At 36.7% G+C, this 20832-nt stretch overlaps 1 protein-coding gene across 22 annotated transcripts in view; it reads right to left on the reverse strand.

Annotated features, from left to right (window-relative positions):
* CADPS2 (calcium dependent secretion activator 2) overlaps positions 1-20832 on the reverse strand; it is a 544167-nt gene that overhangs the window by 77200 nt on the left and 446135 nt on the right. For all 22 annotated transcript variants that reach the window (XM_082472263.1, XM_082472261.1, XM_082472259.1 and 19 more), the window contains one exon: positions 7808-7964. In XM_082472263.1, coding sequence (XP_082328389.1) covers positions 7808-7964 — 157 coding nt within the window. The remainder of the gene's footprint in view (positions 1-7807; positions 7965-20832) is intronic.

The following is a 20832-nucleotide window of genomic DNA, read 5'->3' on the forward strand; positions in this document are numbered from 1 at the left end:
CCATTCCTATCAGACACTGTCAAAAGCCATCTTAATATGTAGCCCCAGGCATCAGAATGAGTGCTTCTATCTTCTCCATATGGTTTAATAAGGATAGATTAGGATTTGGGGCTGCCACCTGTCCAAATCAAGCCTTTACAAGGCTCCCATTGCAACAGCTCATTGGAAGAGGCAAGTTCTCAATGTGGCCTCATCCAAGAACGCTTCTGACATTATACCAGAGGTGTGGAAGTAGAAAGAACTGCTCAGGAGGAGTCTCAAATAGTGGTTACGAGAACATAAGTGGAGGACTAGCATCTACTTGGTTGATAAAAATATTTTTTTCCAAAAGATTCTATTCTATGTCTCCAAATATCACCTTGTCAGAAAATAGTGAAGCATCAATGACAGCAAGCCCAACAGTACAATTAGAAATGGCAAAAAGAAAGCAAGAGGCTTAAATAAAAGGTAAACTAGGGGTGCAGAGGTACCCAGTTATTTTGAGCATCCCAATAATTAATAAATTAGTGTTGATTATTTACAGACCCAAAAGAGTCTTACATTTACAAAAGTACTTGTCATAAGCTTTTAAAAGTAAGATTTCAACACAGAATTTAAACTACAATCCAATTAATAACGATTACTGAGACAATAACCATTGGATAAATTAAGGATAAGCAGATAAAAGAGTTCACATACTGTGTTTAGGGTAAAAATACGCTGTTGACTCCTGAGACCATATAATCCAATTTTATATCGTGCCTTCCTCCTTCTAATTAGTCAGCATTAGTGGATTACTAGGAAGAATGAATTTCCCCCCTAAAATTCTAATTCTAATTAGGCATTTCAGAAGGGAATGAGTAATTTATGACCAGCAAAAAAACACAAAAAATACCCAAACACAAGAACCACAATAAAAACAATAGATTTTGCCACAAAACAACAATTATTCAAGGGACTACAAACTGTATCAATCCTTAACAATGCAAGCACCATGGACTAAGATATAAAATTAACAGGTCACTCTCTATGTTGACAAATACATATAATGGGATCCCCAGCACAGGAAATATGACTATGGGCTTCAGGAGAAAAGCCCGGAGGACTGCAGCCTAGAACAGCGTTATGTAAAAAGAAAACACACACACACACAAACCAAACCAAACTTCCTCCCCACTCAGATCTAGGAATAGCGCCCAGCCAAGAATCTGGCACATTAAGGAGGCACTCAATAAATATCTGTTTATTGAATAAATCCACCCCCTAAAGGAAACTCTGAGAGCATCCTGCTGAGGTTTAAGTAAAATAGAAGACTCTTCAGGTTTTATTCTCCTTTAAACTAAAAATTTGATAAGCAATTTTACATAGTTTGGTAATATTTAATTTATACTATACTGGAATGATAACCTCCTAAAATCACACCCAACTCTTCCTTTCCTCTCAGGGCACTTGTTAAAAAATACCTATCTATCTATCTATCTATCTATCTATCTATCTATCTATCTATCTATCTATCTAGAGATAGGAGGTAACAAGGAATGAGAGCACTGATGTTATAAGGTTTATTATTTGGGGGGCAACAAATCCAAATCAAACAAAACCAAGTTTAAAACTATAATTAAAAATGTCATAGCACACAGTACACATAACTGAATTACAGTTTTACAATCTGTTGCATTATAGTTAGTACTGCATATATGCCCATATCCTCCACTAGATTATATGCTGTTCAAGGGCAGGAATTGTTTTTTACCCATGTATCTGTAAGGTGACTGGGATTTGGTAAATTGTAGGCACTGAGCCCCCATTTCTTGCAGAATTAATTCAGGAAAAAATCAATATAAACATTAAGCAAAGCTTAGGGCAAAAATAAGCGAAGTCTCGTGGTCTAGCAATTCTCATGCTGGATTTTATGAGACTAGTATTAAAGCCAAATGGAAAAGTCTGTAATTCTACTCCAGTTAATACAACCTTCTGATCTTTGGGGTTATGTCCCACAATACCGTCCCGGTAATGGAAACAATGGAGTACGGCTGTAACATGATCAATAGCCCTCAAGTGCGGGGTTCCTGATGTTCGTGGCCTTCAGGAGTTAAAGAAGTTTCTGCAAATCTACAGTGAAGAACACTGTTAGAGCATTTTAGATTATTTTCTCTAAGGCACTAATTTCTAAGAAAATATACAGATTAAAATTTTAAAATGTCTACATGTAGTAAAAAGATACTAGAGCAGTACTGCAGCATTCAATTTAAAAAAAAGCTAGTGACTCCTTGATTTTTCATTTCTTTTACTATATTAGTCGGTAAAACAAGTTCTGACACACAATTTTGAATTCAATCAGCTCTTGGGATTGGAGTTAAATACATTTTCGAGTTTTAGTGGTCATTTCATCATTTGTAAAAGAGCTATAAAGCTAACCTGGCACACAGCTCTGCTATAATCTAGAAGTCATAAACCTTTCTGCATTATTCCTAGTAGATGTATATACAGATATAACTGTAAACACCAATTTGTGAATTTCAGACGTACAGCTCATTTAAGCTCTTGAGGTAGAATGACACGCAGGTGCCAGCCCTCCATATTTCAAAGCCTGAAAATTAACCTAATATACAATATGGTGACCTAACAGTTCTTCATTTGAAAGAAATCTGAAAAGTAATCTCTGATACAGCCGAAGTGTGAGAATAACCCAGCAGGATTTCCACCTCTTCATTTCTTAATGAGTTTTTTGATAATGAGAGGTGACTTTGCCAGTCACTCTGGGCTCTATTACGGCTAATTTGACTCCACTTCACTCTCCTTGTTAATTATTAACACTAGCCTTTTTATCCTCATGAGACCACATTCCAATTTTTCTTTTCTCGATTTTTATGAGCCCACCTTTATGAAGGTGAAAGTCTTGGAAAATAGGTTTTCACTTAGTGTAGAGCCTGAACATTTATGATTCGTTTAGGTAGAGACGCTGTGACATTGATTATATAAGCACGGGAGTTCTTCAGGATGGCTTTAATGTGCTGGCAATGTGAAAAGGCTGTTAATTAAGGAAGAAGCACCGTGGTATTTTTCAGCTGGGAATCAGTTCCCAACAGAATGGTCATTTGCCACTTGCTAGCATATCCACAGATTAAAAGGTGACTAGCTCCAAGAGTTTGCCTTTCGGTAGTACTGAAAGAGATGATTTGTGCCATTTGCAGATGGCTTTCATTTGTCAGAAGCAGTCACTTGCCATACGGATTACTGACAGGACAGGACAGTTGTGGAAAATAGCACGCAAGGGTAGAATCTATTTGTACCAGCTTCATACTCATTCAGGATCATTCAACTATCATGCTAATTGCTTCATTATGAAAACATTTATTTTCCCTAATTTTAATACATCTGTTTTTCAAAACTGTTTCCTGAGATACCATTTAAAGTGATTACCCATCTAATTAAGACTTGAGCTGTGGGGAGTGGATCAGGATGTATGGAGGAAGGGTGGAGAGGTAAGCGGGAGTTCAGTCTTTTTTGGACAGAAATGAGGGAGCCGGAGTTTGTTTTCTTCATCAGTCCTTCTCTGGGAGTCAATGGGTGAGCCTGTGAGGGGCGGGAGACTGGGGACAGTTGCTAAAATTGTGGTGCAGCTGGTACTCTTCCCTCGAGGAAAACCACATTTCATCTCCAAGGATCCTTAAGGCTAAGACTTTCCCTAATCACGCCCAACTGTAAGGAAACACACCTACCCCAGACACAGTTCTTTTTTCCCTCCTTAAAATAGCAACCGAATTCACTGTCTTGAATCTCTTTCCTCCTCTAATTAGTTCAGTCCCTGGAAATCTCGTCATGGATGTTTTTTAAGGTACATGCTAAGACAATGGTTTATCTGGTCCTTTCTGCACCCTTTAACCAACCTGCTTCCTTTGCCCCCATAATTCAAGGCCCTTATAAACATATCATGAGGTAAAAATAAAAGTTCAAGGAATCTCCTATCTTCTTTAAAAATATTATCTTACTTTATAAATGCCCCCAGAATCTGCATTTGTGTCTGTAGACTGGGGTGGGCTGGAGACCAAGTGTTCAGGCTCCAACTTGCCACTGCCCTGGTTTCCTGCCAGCAAGCCCCAGCCCAGGCACCTCGCCTCCTAGGGGTTTAGTTTATTCAGCTGGAAAATGAAGACGTTTGTCTAAGATCCTCTCCGCTCCCCTAAAGATAAACACTTATTTTTAAATATCAAAGCATAAATATTTTAACAAAATAAAGATGGTAAACATCCAGCAGGAACACCTAAACTATTCATTTAAAAAAAAAAAAACCCAAAACAACTCAGCTATAAAGCTTTCAAGGCACAAATAAAGCACAAATTCTAACTAATATTTCTGTTAGAGACGTGTTAGTAATTTTTATTTTGGAAAAGCAGACATAAATATGTGACATTATTAGTAATAAATCACAACCATTTAAAATCTCTATATAAGTAGTGGTATGCCACGTGTGGGGTAAGAGTAAGCACTGTTATCCAGCAAATTATCTCCCTTAACAAGATTGGACATTTTGGAGCAATCTGTTCCTATTTTACCCCTGGCTAGTTAAGGTTTAAATTAATTAGAATTTGGACTATACCTCTAGTTGGGTCAATACGGTAAAAACTGTCAGACCATGGCAGTGATGTAAGAATCTTTCTTTGGGAGGTGGTGGTAAAAGGACAGAAGTTTTATGTTTTCCTATAAGCTTTCCAAAAGGACAATTTGGGGGCAGCTATAGGTTGACATTTAACATTTGAATTGAATTCACTAAATCACCATCAGAATATTTCAGGAATTTAATGAAACAAACATAATTATTAACAATATTCTTCATTATTATCAAGGGTGATATTAATAGCAAAAAAAAATTATGTCTTACCAACTACTGAGATATTACTAAGTGGTCTTGGCTTTGGATAGTAACTTGTGAGTTTGAGTTGAAAGTTACTGCATTCTATTTCAATTCCCCAGACCACACCGTTCTCCCAGTACCAAAAGGAAATTACGGCACTGGAGAACTTTTCTATTTACCTCACTACATAGGGGAGCTGTTTTTCTCTGAAATAATTGATGTTTTCTAAAATATGTTAATCACTGCAAAATCAAAGCCTAGATCTAGACATACCCCCCCAAATTGATAACATTCAAAAGAAATCATTAATCAATGCTTCTGTGTGATTGAGTAATGTATACCAAAATGACATAACACAATACTTCATGCATTTAATAGTAGCCAATTTTATAAAAATGGTTTAAGACAGGAGAGGAATGTGATATTCTTTTGAATTAAATATTTGGCTAAAAATCACATTTCTGTTATTCTCTTTTTAGTGTTCTTTTTGATATGACTCATAAAATTACACTTGAATGTAAGAGCTCTTCTTAAAAATAAATTTTAAAAGATGTTAATTCATTGGCATTATAGTAGAGGTTCCCCAAGAAAATTTCTAAGAAATCTACAGCATATTTATTTTCTTTATAAATAAATTCTAATATATTGAATAAGTTAAATGATTCATCAACTTTACTGTTTCACTGAGAATATTAATAAATACCTTCATCTTTGAACAAACCCCCAAATAAATCTAAATATGGTCAATTCTTGAGTTTTCATGCAAGTGGAGAAGAGCAATGTTAGAAATAATCCTATGTTTATTTATTCTCATTTAGGGACTAAATGTATAATATTGTACATGTATTTATTTTTGGCAGTAAGTTTATTGATATATATTTGTCATAAGAAAATATTAAACCTCATTTGTAATTTCTTAGCAGAAAAAAAAATGATGATAAGAGACTGGGAAAGAAGAAGGTCATTTGAGGTCTGCTAGCTGGCAGGAGGGAACCAAACTGGAAGGTAAAAGCTGTCTGAGGACAATTTGCAGAATAAATGATTCACATATGGATAACTGTGGGTATAGCAACTCCTGAGAGCAGACATTGTTGTTGAACCTGAACTAGGACTTGTAGCTTAGTTCTTTGGCTTTTTAATAAGACCTTTTGGAAATGAAATTGGATAAGAGAATGAATAAGATGGCTAAAAAAATCAAGACTGAAATTGTAACTGATTAATATCTGTAATATTTATTTAGCATTCATTATACATGAGCTATTACCTTCTTTAATCCTCACGACCAATACACTGTAGGTACTATTATTTCTTTCTTTTATAGATGAAGAACCTAAAGTTTACCGAGGTTAAGCTATTGTCAAAGGTCAAGTAGTGAGCAGCAGAGACAGATGTGAATCTGTCTGGCACCAAAGCCCATGTTATTAATTAGTATAATATGATGCCTCTCTCTCTTACATACTTAGTATAACATGTTATTAATTAGTATAACAAAGGTTCTTACCCTGGTGTCCCAAACCCAGATGTCCATGGGGAGTCCAATATTACACACAATTTCATATCTATGTAGCTGTTTTTTCCCAGTAAAACAGTTATAGTTTTATCATAGACTCAAAGGGATGAATAACCAAAGGAACGTAAGAAATGATGGACTAGGGTGATGAACAAAATCAGGAGAGTAATTTTTAAAAAAACAAAGACAAATGTCAAAAAAAAAAGATTTAAATTTAAACCTGGAAACACAGAGTAGTGATATCCTGCAAAGAGAGAAGCAAAGAGATCTGGAGTTTTAAAAGACAGCAAGTGTGAACGGTATCACCAGTGTGACTAAGCTCCTGGGAGAGAGGACAGCTGTGGGCTGCAGGAAGACAGGGCAGAAGGCAAGCAGCTCTCCTTGGGGCCTGGGTTACCCAGGTAACATTGTGGGCACTGTGTACTTCTTAGCACCACACTCCAGAGCAATACTGAAAACTGGAGTGAGACCTTCTTAGAGGAAGGTGATAAAAATGGTGATGGGCATGAAAACGCTATCACATGAGAAAGAGTTAAATGACTGGGAATAATGGCTGGGAGAAGAACTTATGCAACAAAAGAAGGCCATTCCATGGATCAGGCAGAACAAGTCAGAACCAGAGGTCAGAAAGAGGCAGAGTTCAACCTGGTTTATATTGAGAGTAGTGTAATACAATAGGGAATTAGTGACCCCAAGACCACTGCAAGTGTTGAAGCAAAAGGCTGTCAGTAGAAACCAAACCTGAGTTGAAGGGAAACTTCAAAACGAATCATCAAAGGAAAGGCCCACAGGAATCTGTATGCTAAGAAATGCCTCCAAAAATCCTGACGAAAAACTAGGTTTATACTGGCTGCTAGAAGACCATGTACCAGAATAATTATAAAAGTTATTACTGCATTGGAAAAAAATATCTCAACAGAGAACCTTTACATTCTCTTCAATTTCTAAATACTGAGAGAGCAAGCACTACCGCAGGGCAATATTCCTATCATCTGTAGAACCGTATCTCTTCAGGCAAACACTATTAGCACAGTGTGTATTAGTAGAAGCCTTAACATGGCATGATGTCTAGAATAAGTTTCTAAGTAACATGGCATGATGTCTAGAATAATAAGTTTCTAAGGTGTCTTTCAGAGATCTTAAATTCTCAGGTACTTTAGAAATGTTAACCTTTGAAGATTTTCTGATTCACAGGTACACTGAGAAGCTGCCTATGTAGTCAGTGCCTGATGAAGCAGGAGGGTAGGAATGAGAGCAACTTTAGAGGCCAGTGGAGCAATGTGAGAGTGTTGCTGGTCTCGCCCAGACCCGGGTGGGATATACCTGGGGAGACTGAGCAAATGTTAACGTTACCCGTGTTGATTCTTGTGGGGTGACTGCTAGAGCTCCGTAAATCCAGACTCACACACACAAAGTTCTCCCCTCCTCCCCATTTCTACACTAAAGAAAATGCAAGTGCTTACCGTCATTTCTGAGGAAATTATTAAGCAGCTGGAAAAGAGGAAAACTGTCCCAGGAGTCTTGTGGTTGTGCTTCCAGTGTGGTATCCATATCCACTGTGAATAAAGCCCAGAATTTCTCTGCATGCTCTGCCAATAAATCAGGCCACCAGGCAAACGCCTGTAAACAAATAAAGAAATAATGTAAACATACATTACCTGTTAGAAACCTACACAAATACTGTAAAAATATGTCATTAAAAGTGAAATTGTAGGACACGATTGCAGAGTATGATACCAAATGTTTTAATATTTCTAGTCACAGAAGAAAGAATTGGAAATAAATACACCAAAACATTCATAGTAGTTATGTATAAATTATGAGATACAAGGAATTTTTGTTTTGTTTTACGTATTTTTCAAATGTTCTAAATAAAAAATGTGTTTTAAAAAATAAAGCAATAAATGTCATTTTACATTTTAATTCTACATTAGATTTCATATTTTATTTATCAATGTCAAATTTGTTTACTATTTAAATACACATATCTACACAATTATTTCCCATTTAAAAAAGATTACATTTTATTTGTAGTACATTTTTATGAATCTAAGGTCTAAAGCTAAAACGCACTTTCATAGAGAGGGATTTCCTGACCCTCCAGTGTAAATTATGTCCTCTAGATAGTCTCTCTGCTACCAAGTATTTTCATTTCACAGGACTTAGTACTGTGTACATGACCACACATACAAATATTTTAATGTCCGCCTCTTAAATTAGACTGTAAACCCCACAGGGGCAAGGCTGTGTATGTCCTGTTTATTACTTTATATTCAACTAGGCATTTTTTAATGCCTTTTAGGTAGTAACAATAATCACTTAAAAAAATCTCTGCTGTTTAGATGGGTGAAAAGAGTATTTACTTTTTAGGAGGTTCTCAAAAATAATGTGGCTTGCCATGTAACCTGGCAGCAGGCCCACCAGCCAGCCCGCCTATGGATCCTACCAACCAGACCACCTGGAATATCTGGCTGGGCTGACTGGTGAAGGCTTTCCCTGCTGAAGTCAGTCTGTAAAGAAAGGAAGAAGAGACAGTTTCTTCAAATGCACAACACCAATGTAAGATTACCAGATCGTGAAGAATCTAGAAATAGGACACCAAACAAAAGAACAAAATAAAGCTCCGACAGACAATCCCAAAGAAATGGAGATCTATAAATTGCCTAAAAACATTCAAAAATTCTTTTAAAGAAGTTCAGTGAGCTACAAGAGAACAAAGACAGACAACTAAATGAAATCAGGAAAATAATATAGGAAAAAAATGAGAAGTTCAACAAACAGAACCATAAAATGAACCAAATAAATATTCTGGAGCTGAAGAACACAATAACCAAAAAATTTAAAGGACAGCTTCAACAGTAGACTTGATCAAGTGGAAGAAAGAATCAATGAACTTGAAAAGAAGTAATTTGAAATTATCTAGTCAGAGGAACAAAAAGAAAGAATGAAAAGGAGTGAAGAAAGCCTATGAGATTTGTGGTACATCTTCAAGTGAACCAATTTGATATGTGTTATCAAATACATATTTCTGGAGTTCCAGAAAGAGAAGAGAAAGAGAAAGGGTCAGGAAATTTATTTAAAGAAATAATGGCTGAAAACTTCCCAAATCTGAAAGAAATGGACATACAGATTGATGAAGCCCAAAATATCCCAAATGGGTTGACCAAAAGAGGTCTACTCTGAGACACATTATAACTAAAATGTCAAAAATTAAAGACAGAGAGAGGATTTTGAAAGCAGCAAGAGAAAAGTGACTCATCATATACAAGAATAAGGCTATTTGCAAATTTCTCAGTAGAAACCTTAGAGGGTTGGAGGGAGTGGTAAGATATATTCAAAGAGCTAAAGAAAAAACTGCCAACCAAGAATACTATACACAGCAAAACTGTCCTTTAAAAATGAGGGCAAGATAAAGACTTTCCCGGACAAACTAAAAGTGAGGAAGTTTGTCACCACTAGACCTGCCTTACAAAAAGTGTGAAAGAAAATTCAAGTTGAAACAAAAGGATGCTAAATGCAACACAAATGTATACGAAAGTATAAATCTCACTGGTAAAGGTAAATATGTAGACAAATAATACTGTAATACTGTAATGGTGGTGCATAAATAACTTTTAATGCTAGTAAAATATCTAAAAGAGAAAAGTAGTAATAATAACTTTAACCACAAAAATTTGTTACTGGATATATAGTACAGAAGAGGTAAAATTTGACATGAATAACATAAAGTATGTGTAGGAAGTCCAAGTGCAGGGTTTTGTATGTGATTGGAGTTATAAGTTTAAAATAGATGGTTAAAAGCTCTGAAGTCCAGTTGAGAGGTCAGCTTTACCTATCAGTAATTAATTTAAATGTAAATGGATTAAAATCTTCAATCAAAAGACACAGAGTGGCTGAATGGGTAAAACAACAAGATACAACTATATGCTTGCTATCTATGAGAAACTCATTTTAGATTTAAGGATACACATAGGCTGAAAGTGAAGGGGTAGAAAAAGATATTCCATGCAAATGATAACCAAAAGTGAGCAGGGGTGTCTATACTTATATCAAACAAACTACAGTATATGTTAAAAACTGCCAAAAGAAATAAAGAAGGTTATTACATAATGGGAAAGGGTCAATTCACCAGGAAGCTAGGACAATTAAAAATATATAAGCATCCAAACATCAGAGCACCTAAACATGTAATCCAAACATTGACTCTGTAGGGAGAAATAGATGGCAACACAATTACAATAGGAGACTTCAATACTGTACTTTGAATAATGGAGAGAGCACCCAGACAGGAAATTGGGAAACAGCAGACTTGAACAACACCAAATGGGCCAAACAGACACATACAGATCATTCCATACAACAGCAGTAGACTATACATTCTTCTCAAGTACTCATGAAACATTCTCTTGGAAAGATCACATGCTACGTCACAAAAACAGTTTTACAAATTTAAGAAGATTGAAATCATCCCCAGTATCTTTTCCAACAACAGTAGAAAAAAGCTTGAAATGAATTACAAAAGAAAAAGAGAAAAAAATCACAAAAACATGGAGACTAAACAAGATACTCTTGAACAAACATCGGATTAAAGATGAAAGCAAAAAGAAAGTAGAAAATATCTTGAGACAAACAAAAAACATAACGTACCAAAAGTTATGGGATGCAGTGAAAGCAGTACTAAGAAGGAAGTTTATAGCAATGAACACCTACATTAAAAAAGAAAAAAAAATCTCAAATAAACAATATAACATTACACCTCAAAGAACCAGAAAAAGAAGAACTAAGCTCAAAGTTAGAAAAAGAAAGGCAATAATAAAGGTTAGAGTATAAATAAGTGAAACAGAAAGTAGAAAAACAATAGAAAAAATCAAGGAAACTAAGAGCTGTTTTTTAGAAAAGATAACAAAACTTTAGTTAGATTAAAAAGAAAAAAAACAAAGAAGACTCAAATAAATAAAATCATATAAATGGAAGGGAGACATTTCAACTGATGCCACAGGAAAGAAAAAAGAATCATAAGAGAGGCTTCCCTGGTGGCGCAGTGGTTGAGAATCTGCCTGCCAATGCAGGGGACACGGGTTCGGGCCCTGGTCTGGGAAGATCCCACATGCCACGGAGCAACTAGGCCCGTGAGCCACAACTACTGAGCCTGCGCGTCTGGAGCCTGTGCTCCGCAACAAGAGAGGCCGCGATAGTGAGAGGCCAGCGCACCGCGATGAAGAGTGGCCCCCGCTTGCCGCAACTGGAGAAAGCCCTCGCACAGAAACGAAGACCCAACACACAGCCAAAAAAATAATAATAAATAAATTAATTTAAAAAAAAAGAATCATAAGAGACTATAATGAACAATTATACATCAACAAATTAGACAACCTAGAAGAAAAGGATAAATTCCTAGAAACATATAATCTATCAAGACTGAATCAAGAAGAAACAGAAAACTTGAACAAACCAAAAACAAGTAAGGAATTTGAATCAGTAATCAACAACCTCCAAAGAAGAAAAGCCTAGGAACAGATAGCATTACAGGTTAATTCTATCAAACGTTTAGAGAAGAATTAAAACCAAGTCTTCTTAAACTCTTTCAAATAATAGAAGGGGGAACATTTCTAAACTCATTTTATGAGGAGAGTATCACCCTGATATCTAAGGCAGAAAAAGACACCATACACAAAGAAAAATATAGGCCAATATCTTTGATAAACATGGATGCGAAAATTATCAACAAAATACTAGCACATCAATTTCAACAGCATATTAAAAGGACCACACACTGTGACCAAGTGGGATTTATCCCTGGGATGTAAAGTTGGTTCAACACACACAAATCAGTCAATGTGATACACCAAATTAACAGAGAGAAGGATAAAAATCACATGATCGATCATCTCAGTAGATGCAGAAAAAAATTTGACAAAATTCAACATCCTTTTATGATAAAAATTCTTACAAATTCGGTATAGAAGGAACTTACCTCAACACAACAAAGGCCATATGTGAGAAGCCCACAGCTAACATCATATTCAGTGCTGAAAAACTGAAAACTTTCCCTTTAAAATCCAGAATATAGCGAGGATGCCCCCTCTCATCACTTTTTTTTCAACACGGTAATGGAAATCCTTGCCAGAGCAATCAGGCAAGAAAAGGAAATAAATGGTATGCAAAGTGGAAGGGTAAAATTATCTTTGCAGATAATGTGATCTTGTATGTAGAAAAACCTAAATACTCTATAAAAATTGTTGGAACTAATGGACAAATTCAGCAAAGATGCAGGATATAAAATCAACATACAAAAATCAGTTGCATTTCTACACACAAACAATCTGAAAAAGAAACAATCTCATTTACAATAGTATTAAAAAGAGTAAAAATTCTTAGAAGTAAACTTAACCAAACAGCTGAAAGACTTGTAAACTGTAAATATAAAACACTGATGAAAGAAATTAAAGTAGTCACAAATAAATGGAAAGATATCCGGTGTCATGGATTGGAAGAATTCATATGGTTAAAATGTCCATACTACCCAAAACAATCTTACAGATTCAACACAAATCCTATCAAAATTCCATTGAACTTTTTTTTATAGGAATAGAAAAAACAATCCTAAAACTCATATGGAACCACGAAAGATCCCAGATAGCTAAAGTAATCTTAAGAAGAACAAAGCTGAAGGCATCACACTTTCTGATATCAAAATATGTATATTCTAAGCTGTGGTAATTAAATCAATCTGGCACTGGCATCAAAACAGACACCTAGACTACTGAAACAGAATAGTGATCCCAGAAATAAACCCACATATATATGGTCAACTAATCTTCAACAAGGGTGACAAGAATATACAACGAGGAAAGGACAGTCCCTTCAATAAATGGTACTGGGAAAACTGGATATCCACAAGCAAAAGAATTAAACTGGACCCTTGTTTTACACCATATACAAAAATCAACTCAAAACGCATTAAATATTTAAACTTAAGACATGAAACTGTGAAACTCCTGGGAGAAAATACAGAGAGAAAGCTTCTTAACTTTGCCTTGGCAACGATTTCTTAGATAAGACACCAAAAGCACAGACAACATAAGCAAAAACAGGCAAATCATCAAACTAAAAAGCTAATGCACAGTAAAGAAAACAATCAACAAAGGAATGGGAGAAAATATTTGTAAGCCATATACTGGATAAAGGGTTAGTATCCAAAATATATAATACACTCCTAAAACTCAAAGCAAAAAAAGAAATAACCTGATTAAAAGATGGACATGTGACCAAACAGACATTTCTCCAAAGAAGACTAACAAATGGCCAACAGGTATATGAAAAGGTCCTCAACATCACTAATCATCATTTGATTTTCAAATGCAAATCAAAACCACAATGAGGTATCACCTCACACCTGTCAGAATGGCTATTATTTAAAAAAAACAAAACAAAAGGTGAGTTTTGTTGAGGTTGTAGAGGAGAGAACCCTTGTACACTGTTGGTAGGAATGTAAATTGGTGCAGTCACTATGGAAAACAGTTGAAGGTTCCTCAAAAAATTAAAAATAGAACTATCATATGACCCATCAATCCCACTTCTGGGTATATATCTAAAGGAATTGAAATAAGGATCTCAAAGAGATACATATTCTACCATGGTCAATGCAGTATTAGTCACAATAGCTAAGACACAGAAGCAACCTAAATGTCCACAAATGAATGAATGGAAAATAAAATATGATATTTATATACAATGGGATATTTTTCAGCCTGAAAAAAGAAGGGGATCATGCCATTTGTGGCAACATGGTTGAACCTGGAGGATATTATGTTAAGTATAATAAGCCAGACACAGAAGGACAAATACTGTATGATCCCACTTATATGAGGAATCTAAAATAGTCAATTTCATAGAAGCAGAGAGTAGAATGGCTGGGGAAAGAGGGAAAAAGGGAGGTATTAGTGAAAGGGTACAAAGATTCAGTTATAGAAGATGAACACATCCTAGAGGTCCATATACACTGCAGTGCCTATGGTTAACAACACTGTATTGTATGCTTAACATTTTGCTTAGAGGGTATATCTTATGTTAAGTGTTCTTATCACACTCACAAAAAATAATGTGGACTTCTCTGGCTATTGTATCTCAGTTTTGTTTTAATTTGCATTTGTCTAATTTTGAATGAGTTTAACATTTTACATATGTTTTAGGGCTCTCTTTATACTATTTTTAGTGAAATGTCTCTCAGGTCTTTTCCCCCTTATTTTCATTTAATTTTGATAAGTGTTGTAATTTTGTGACCAAATAACTACAAAGTACACACATTTCTGTGATACAGATGTTTTTGTTATTCTTCCAATTAAAAGTAACTTTTAATAAATGTTTAATCATACTATATACGCAGAGAAGTCCATATTTACTTTCAAGAACTTTCTAAGAACATGTGAGATTTGTGGTTGCACAACTCCATTCAATTCCCTCCAGTGTAAATTAGATTATAACAAAAAGAGTCAAACCACAAACCAAAAAAAGGTGGATTATAAAATATTGACATATTGAGTATTTTCTTAAAAACTTCTGTCACAATAATAATGTTCAATATGTTTATAAAAAACATTACCGTGTAACTAATTAGCAAATGGAAACTGAAGAAAACACTGGCTAAAAAAAAAGAGTGGTCTAGTACAAATCACAGACTACAGAGGTAGGAACATTTTTAATGGTTGGCTCAAAGCATATAACTTCGACTTTGCTGTATAAACATCTGAATGTGAAAACCTGCTGGAAGTGGTATGTTCTATGTAAACCAAGCTATTGCTCTTTGAAAATATTATATTTGAACACTTTTTGTTTAAATTTCTACTAGAATGGGTATATGACAATAATATAAAAGGAAAAAAATAAAATAGCATATGCAATTTCATTGCATATACCTTGCTCCTGTCTTTTAGAGCTGGGTTGGTGACATAGATAAGAAGAATCCGAGATTCCTCCCTCTGAGTAGAGCAGGATAGAAATGCTACTGAAAATGCAGCACCGCAAAGAGAGACATTTTCAAAGTCTCACTTCCAGTTCACAACCAATACCTTTGCGAAAGGTTAAAATTAAGACAGTAACAGCCACGTTAGGTCAAGATTGTATCAAGACTCTGAGAAAAATTTCCAAAGCTCTTTTTAAAGTTTACTTGGAAGACAGAGTCGCAGTAGGGGAATGGAACACGATGGAAGATAATTTTCTTTAAAAAAAAAAAACAGCTTCAGGTTGGCGAGACTTTGCTATCAACTGGAAATTTTCGTTATGTTTTGCAGAAGTATATATTTATGTTTCAAATTGTATCTCTGATGATGTTATTCCTAATGAACGTAAGCCAACCTGTGACGAATGCTTATTGTTCTAATGATGACCAGAGAAAGCTTTAAGGAACCACTGTCTTTGAAAACAAAAAGCAAGGGTTGCAGGTTGTTACCTTGAGAACACAGGGTCAGTTCTCTCACCTGTCCCCTCCTGCTTTTTGCCATCCCTCTGGGTGGCAGTCCTCACACCCCGGGTTGGTAGTAAGAGGAGAGGCTATATAATTTCCTTCCTAGAGCGCCACTTCCTGGGAGGCGCTCCACGGCATGAGGGGCTCCACCAGGGAGGAGAAAACCCTTCTCAGAAACACACCCATCTGTAGGGCACCAATCAAAAGTCACGATTATCTAGGTTAGAGTGATCTTGGCTCTAAAGCTAAGCCACTAATTAGTGTAAATGAGACAGCACAGGCAGAAGGCAATGTTTAACTTGATTAAGAGGGAAATACAAAACAGAACTTGATTGTAATCCTTTAGCCATACTATTTCTATCAAAGTTCTAACAATAAATAAATCTTGTACAGTGAGAACAATATTTGTGGCAGGCTGACAATACTTTGAAAGCCGTGTCTGTTTACTCAGAGTAGTTGAAAATAGAAGCAAGTAAGACTATCCCTGAAACTGGAAGCAGAGTACTGAGCTTTTGAACTTGGTGAGATTTAAGTGATCGCGGGCAAATCAGTTCCCTGGCTGGATTTCCATTTCCTCATCTGCAAATTGGTAATAACGATACTTATTACCAGCCTCCTCCAGGGCTGTTTGGAAAAGTCAAGGAACATGAAAATCTCCTGCTGTACAAAAGTAAAAAAACGAATCATTATCAGTAACATAAAAATGAGTCAAAATTCACACAAATCTTATAATGTGACTTTAGATATTTTAAAAATAATGATATCCAACACGAATGGAATAGTTTCTATGTGCCAGGTACAGTAAGTCTCCTACATACAAATGAGTTCTGTTGCAAGAGTGCGTTCGTAAGTCCAATTTGTTTGGTAAGTCCAACAAAGTTAGCCTAGGTACCCAACTAACACAATCGGCTATATAGTACTGTACTGTAATAGGTTTATAATACTTTTCACACAAATAATACATAAAAAACAAATAAACAAAAAATAAACATTTTTAATCTTACAGTACAGTACCTTGAAAAGTACAGTAGTACAGTACAACAGCTGGCATACAGGAGCTGGCATCGAGTGAACAGGCAAGAAGAGTTAGTGACTGGAGGAGGGAGAGGAGATGGGAGATGGTAGAGCTGAAGGGTCATCAGCAATAGGAGACGGAGGGCAAGCTGCAATTTCACTCACGCCTGACGCTCATGGCACAGGTTCTGGTTCCTTGCTGGATCCAATTCTATTAACCCTTTTGAAAAAAAGATCCAGTGATGTCTGGGTAGTAGCTCGCTTCTTCTCGTCATAGATGACATGGTAGCACTGGATTGCATTCTGAACGGCTGCTGCAACCTTCGTGTACTGTTCTAGATTCAGTTCCTGTGCCTCAAAAACTAACAGTGCCTCCTCAAATAAAGAAAATCCCCTTGCCATTTCCTGCATCGTGAATCTCTTCAGTTCTTCAGTTACTTCTTCCTCTTGTCTCTCTTCGTCCTTTCTCTGGGCCTCCAATTCCATCAGGTCTTTATTAGTAAGCTCCTTGTGCTGCACAGCAAGGACGTCGGTGAAGTTGTCCTCTTGTAGATCTAGCTTGAAATAAAGATACTGTACTACTGTACTCTATACAGTTGTGTACAGTAAAGTACACAAAAGCACAACCACCTGTAGAGGATGCACGCACGTGACAATGTACACCAGACAGGTGAACTAACTTAGGTGATTGGACATGAGAACGTATGTTTGCATCTTTGAAAGTTAGCAACTTGAAGGTTCATATGTAGGGGGTTTACTGTACTATTCGAGAGGCTTTTTATACATTATCTTACTTATTCCTTTCAGGTAGATGGTATAATTATCCTTATCTTATAGGTTAGCAAACTCAGAGATTAAAGAACTTGCCCAAAGTCATAAAGTTGGTAGGTAACAGAGCAATAATTTGCATCCAGGACAGCTGGAGTGTAGAGACCAAGCTCTTACACATACAGCCTCTTCTTAATTAACTATACATGGCACAGGGCCTGTCTGTCTGTCGGTCTAGTTTTGCAGATCAGACCAATGTTAATGTCCTCTGATTTTTTTCTTGCCAGAGCATCTTTTAATGGTCTGATTTCTTTATATCTCTTCGAATTTCTTTGAGGTCTTAGGCTTCTGATTACTTTTACCCTCAAAATATAGCAAACATTTCATAATTTAAAACACCACAAAAAATATGGCTGCATAAATGAGCAAAAATAGTGCGTCTGATTTTGGAATGTATTACGTGCTTTTTTCCCCCCAAGAAAAGATCAGCTTGCAATTCTGTATTTTGTAGATGATCCTAAAAGCCCTGGAGACGGTCCAGTGTCTAGGGTATCACCACAACCCCCAGCATACACATACAGCAACATAATGCTAAGAGGTCATATTCTAGAAATATTTAAGTGCTTTTGAGGAGCCAGCAGAACGGACTAAACTAAACTGGGTGACACCTAAACTACTGCCAAACGAATCATAAGTTTTCTGCACTCTTGATTCACGAAAATCTTTCCCAACTGTGTTCATAGATGAATATAAATATTGAAATAACCAAGTGAGATGAAGAACTGAAAATGCTTCAAACCATGTTGGGGTAAAGTGCTACTCTTAATATTATACATTTATAAGTCAGTGAGTGACTAACAAACATTTCTGGTAGGATATTTTTGCCAATGCAGTTTCGTTTGAGAGTCACTGCTGCAAATTGAATTCTGCCCCTGTAGCTTAGTTGTATGAAAGCCACTTACTGGTCATCTTCTTCCAAAAAGAGGAACATTTGTTGGACCACAGGCTAACCTAACCCTAAACCCGTCCTAAAAAAAAAAATGTCGATTTATCTCACTGGCTATCCAGATATAAATACTATGCCATTAAGATGAACTCAACTGTTGAGATAAGTGCAATTTAGTTAGTAGTAGGCAGTAAACAGATCTTGTCTATGATCAAGTTTTGTATAACTACACTTTAAGATGGTCCTTAGGTGTGCATGGTAGTAGAGAGGAATAAGGATATGAGGAAGTAAACACAATGGAAAAAAATTTAAAAATCAAACATCCATTCTCTTTATGTTAGAACCCATCCAGACGCAAAATCTGGTCCAGACACCGATGTTCATGTGAATGACCACACGCACAAATATGTGTGTCCATACTGAACTCCTCTCCCTGCCCTGACTCTGCTGCTGGAGCAGCCTGGGACCCAGCCAGCTGCAGGTCAGGATGCATCAACCATTTACAGTGAACCGAGAGCTAAGTTGCAAATACCGAATTACCGCCAGACATCCCCCTGGCCTACGGTGTCACTGATATGGTGGACAATATCATATTTAAAATATCTTAGGGACCTTCAATTAAGATTCTGCTGCAACAATAAATCACAAAGTAACAACCTGAGCTGTGCTCATATCGATCATGTTGCCTCTCTCTCTGCCCCTTCACTGAGGGATATTTCCAGCCCTCCATCCCCAGAGCAGAGTCCCAAGATATGCCAGGAGAAGAGCCTGACAGAACAGAAGGGACATCTCCAGGCTTGCACCCTCATCCTCCTCTCTGCACTTATATCCCTGCTACGATGCTCAGTGTCAAACCTGCCGGCAGAACTAGGACAAGGTACCCATACCTGCCATTCTACTGAAACCAAGCAATAACAATGTGGTTCCCTGGAAAGTGTGGAGTCTGGAGTTGGCCTGCGTCTTCACGCCGTCACTGACCAGCTGTGCACCTGGCAAGTTTTCTTAGCAGAAAAGCGGTGAGTGTGTCTGGAGGGGGTGCGCTGGTGAGAGCCTAAGGCTTTCTAGTTGGCATCTGGGACTTGCCGCCTTTGTCAGAGTGAGCGGCCTTGGATGGACAGTTGTCGGATCAGTTTGTCTAAATTTCTGGTCAGACACAGTCTCATCACGGGAATGTGGAAGACGTCCTTCAAGATTTTCTGGAAAGGAGCTTAAACTGTCTTTCTCAAAAGAAAACACAGAAATTCAGAAGAGAAGCCTGAGGGGAGAGGTGGAGAGGCCTTCAGAGAAAGGGAGGACTGTCTTATAAGCAAGTTACTGTCAAAGATCTGAAGGACGTGAAGCCTGCTTAACTGAGAAATTGCTGAAGGACAGAAACAACCTCTTGGCCTTGTGAAGTGAACCGCCCCTGCGGAGGGAAGGAGAAGGGAAACGAGAGGTGCTGACACACGGTCACTTGAAGGTCTCTGAGGCAGACGCATTAACCTTCACCAAGGGAGCCGGGCCGGGTCCTCTTTTGTGCAGTCAAGTCTAGCCTGGACATTCAGCAAAATCAAGATCAGTGTACAATGCAGTCCATCAATTCACTGTGGAAACGACTTTGGAATCAGATCAATTCACCCCCCAATATTGTTCAAAGGAAAAGCTGGATCTCCTGGTTAAAAAAAGGAAAAGGCCAAAAAAACACTAGAAGATAAAACCAAAACCAAACTGACAAAATCCTCTCAGCTGGCCTGTACTTAGATGGCCAGCAATAATTATGCATGCAATTACTAATAAGACACATTCACGGAAACAGTACAACAAAGAGTTGCCCATTTAAAGAAATACAGTCTAATTCCAAGGAGAGGGACTAAGGTGGCTTTAAAAGTGTAACCAGAGTGTGTTTCTATCTTATCTTCACATAAAAGAGTTATTCCATGCTAGAAAAATGGTGAAAACAATTTTACTCACCTCTCTTCCCTGAAGAATCCCAAGAATTTGGAAGCATTGTGGAATGAAGACATGTCATAGTGTTACAAAGCATTTTAAAAACAGGTCATTATAACACTTCTATATTTTGGCATATAGTTGAGTTACATTTATGAGTTTTGATTATCCCTGTTCAAAAAAGTCAACTGTATTTTTGTGGATTAGAAAATAAGTAATATTTACATTTTAATTGTGTTTGGATACACTGTACTTTAACAAGCATGTAGTGGTTGCAGGGAGTATATAATGCTAATTACATTTAAAAGACAGGAGAGTTATTATTTTCCTTATTAGTGCAGGAAAATTAAATGTAATTTTTGGGAAATGTA

Source organism: Balaenoptera physalus (genome assembly GCF_965194825.1).
Source record: "Balaenoptera physalus genome assembly, chromosome: 8".
In the NCBI taxonomy this organism is placed as follows: Eukaryota; Metazoa; Chordata; class Mammalia; order Artiodactyla; family Balaenopteridae; genus Balaenoptera; species Balaenoptera physalus.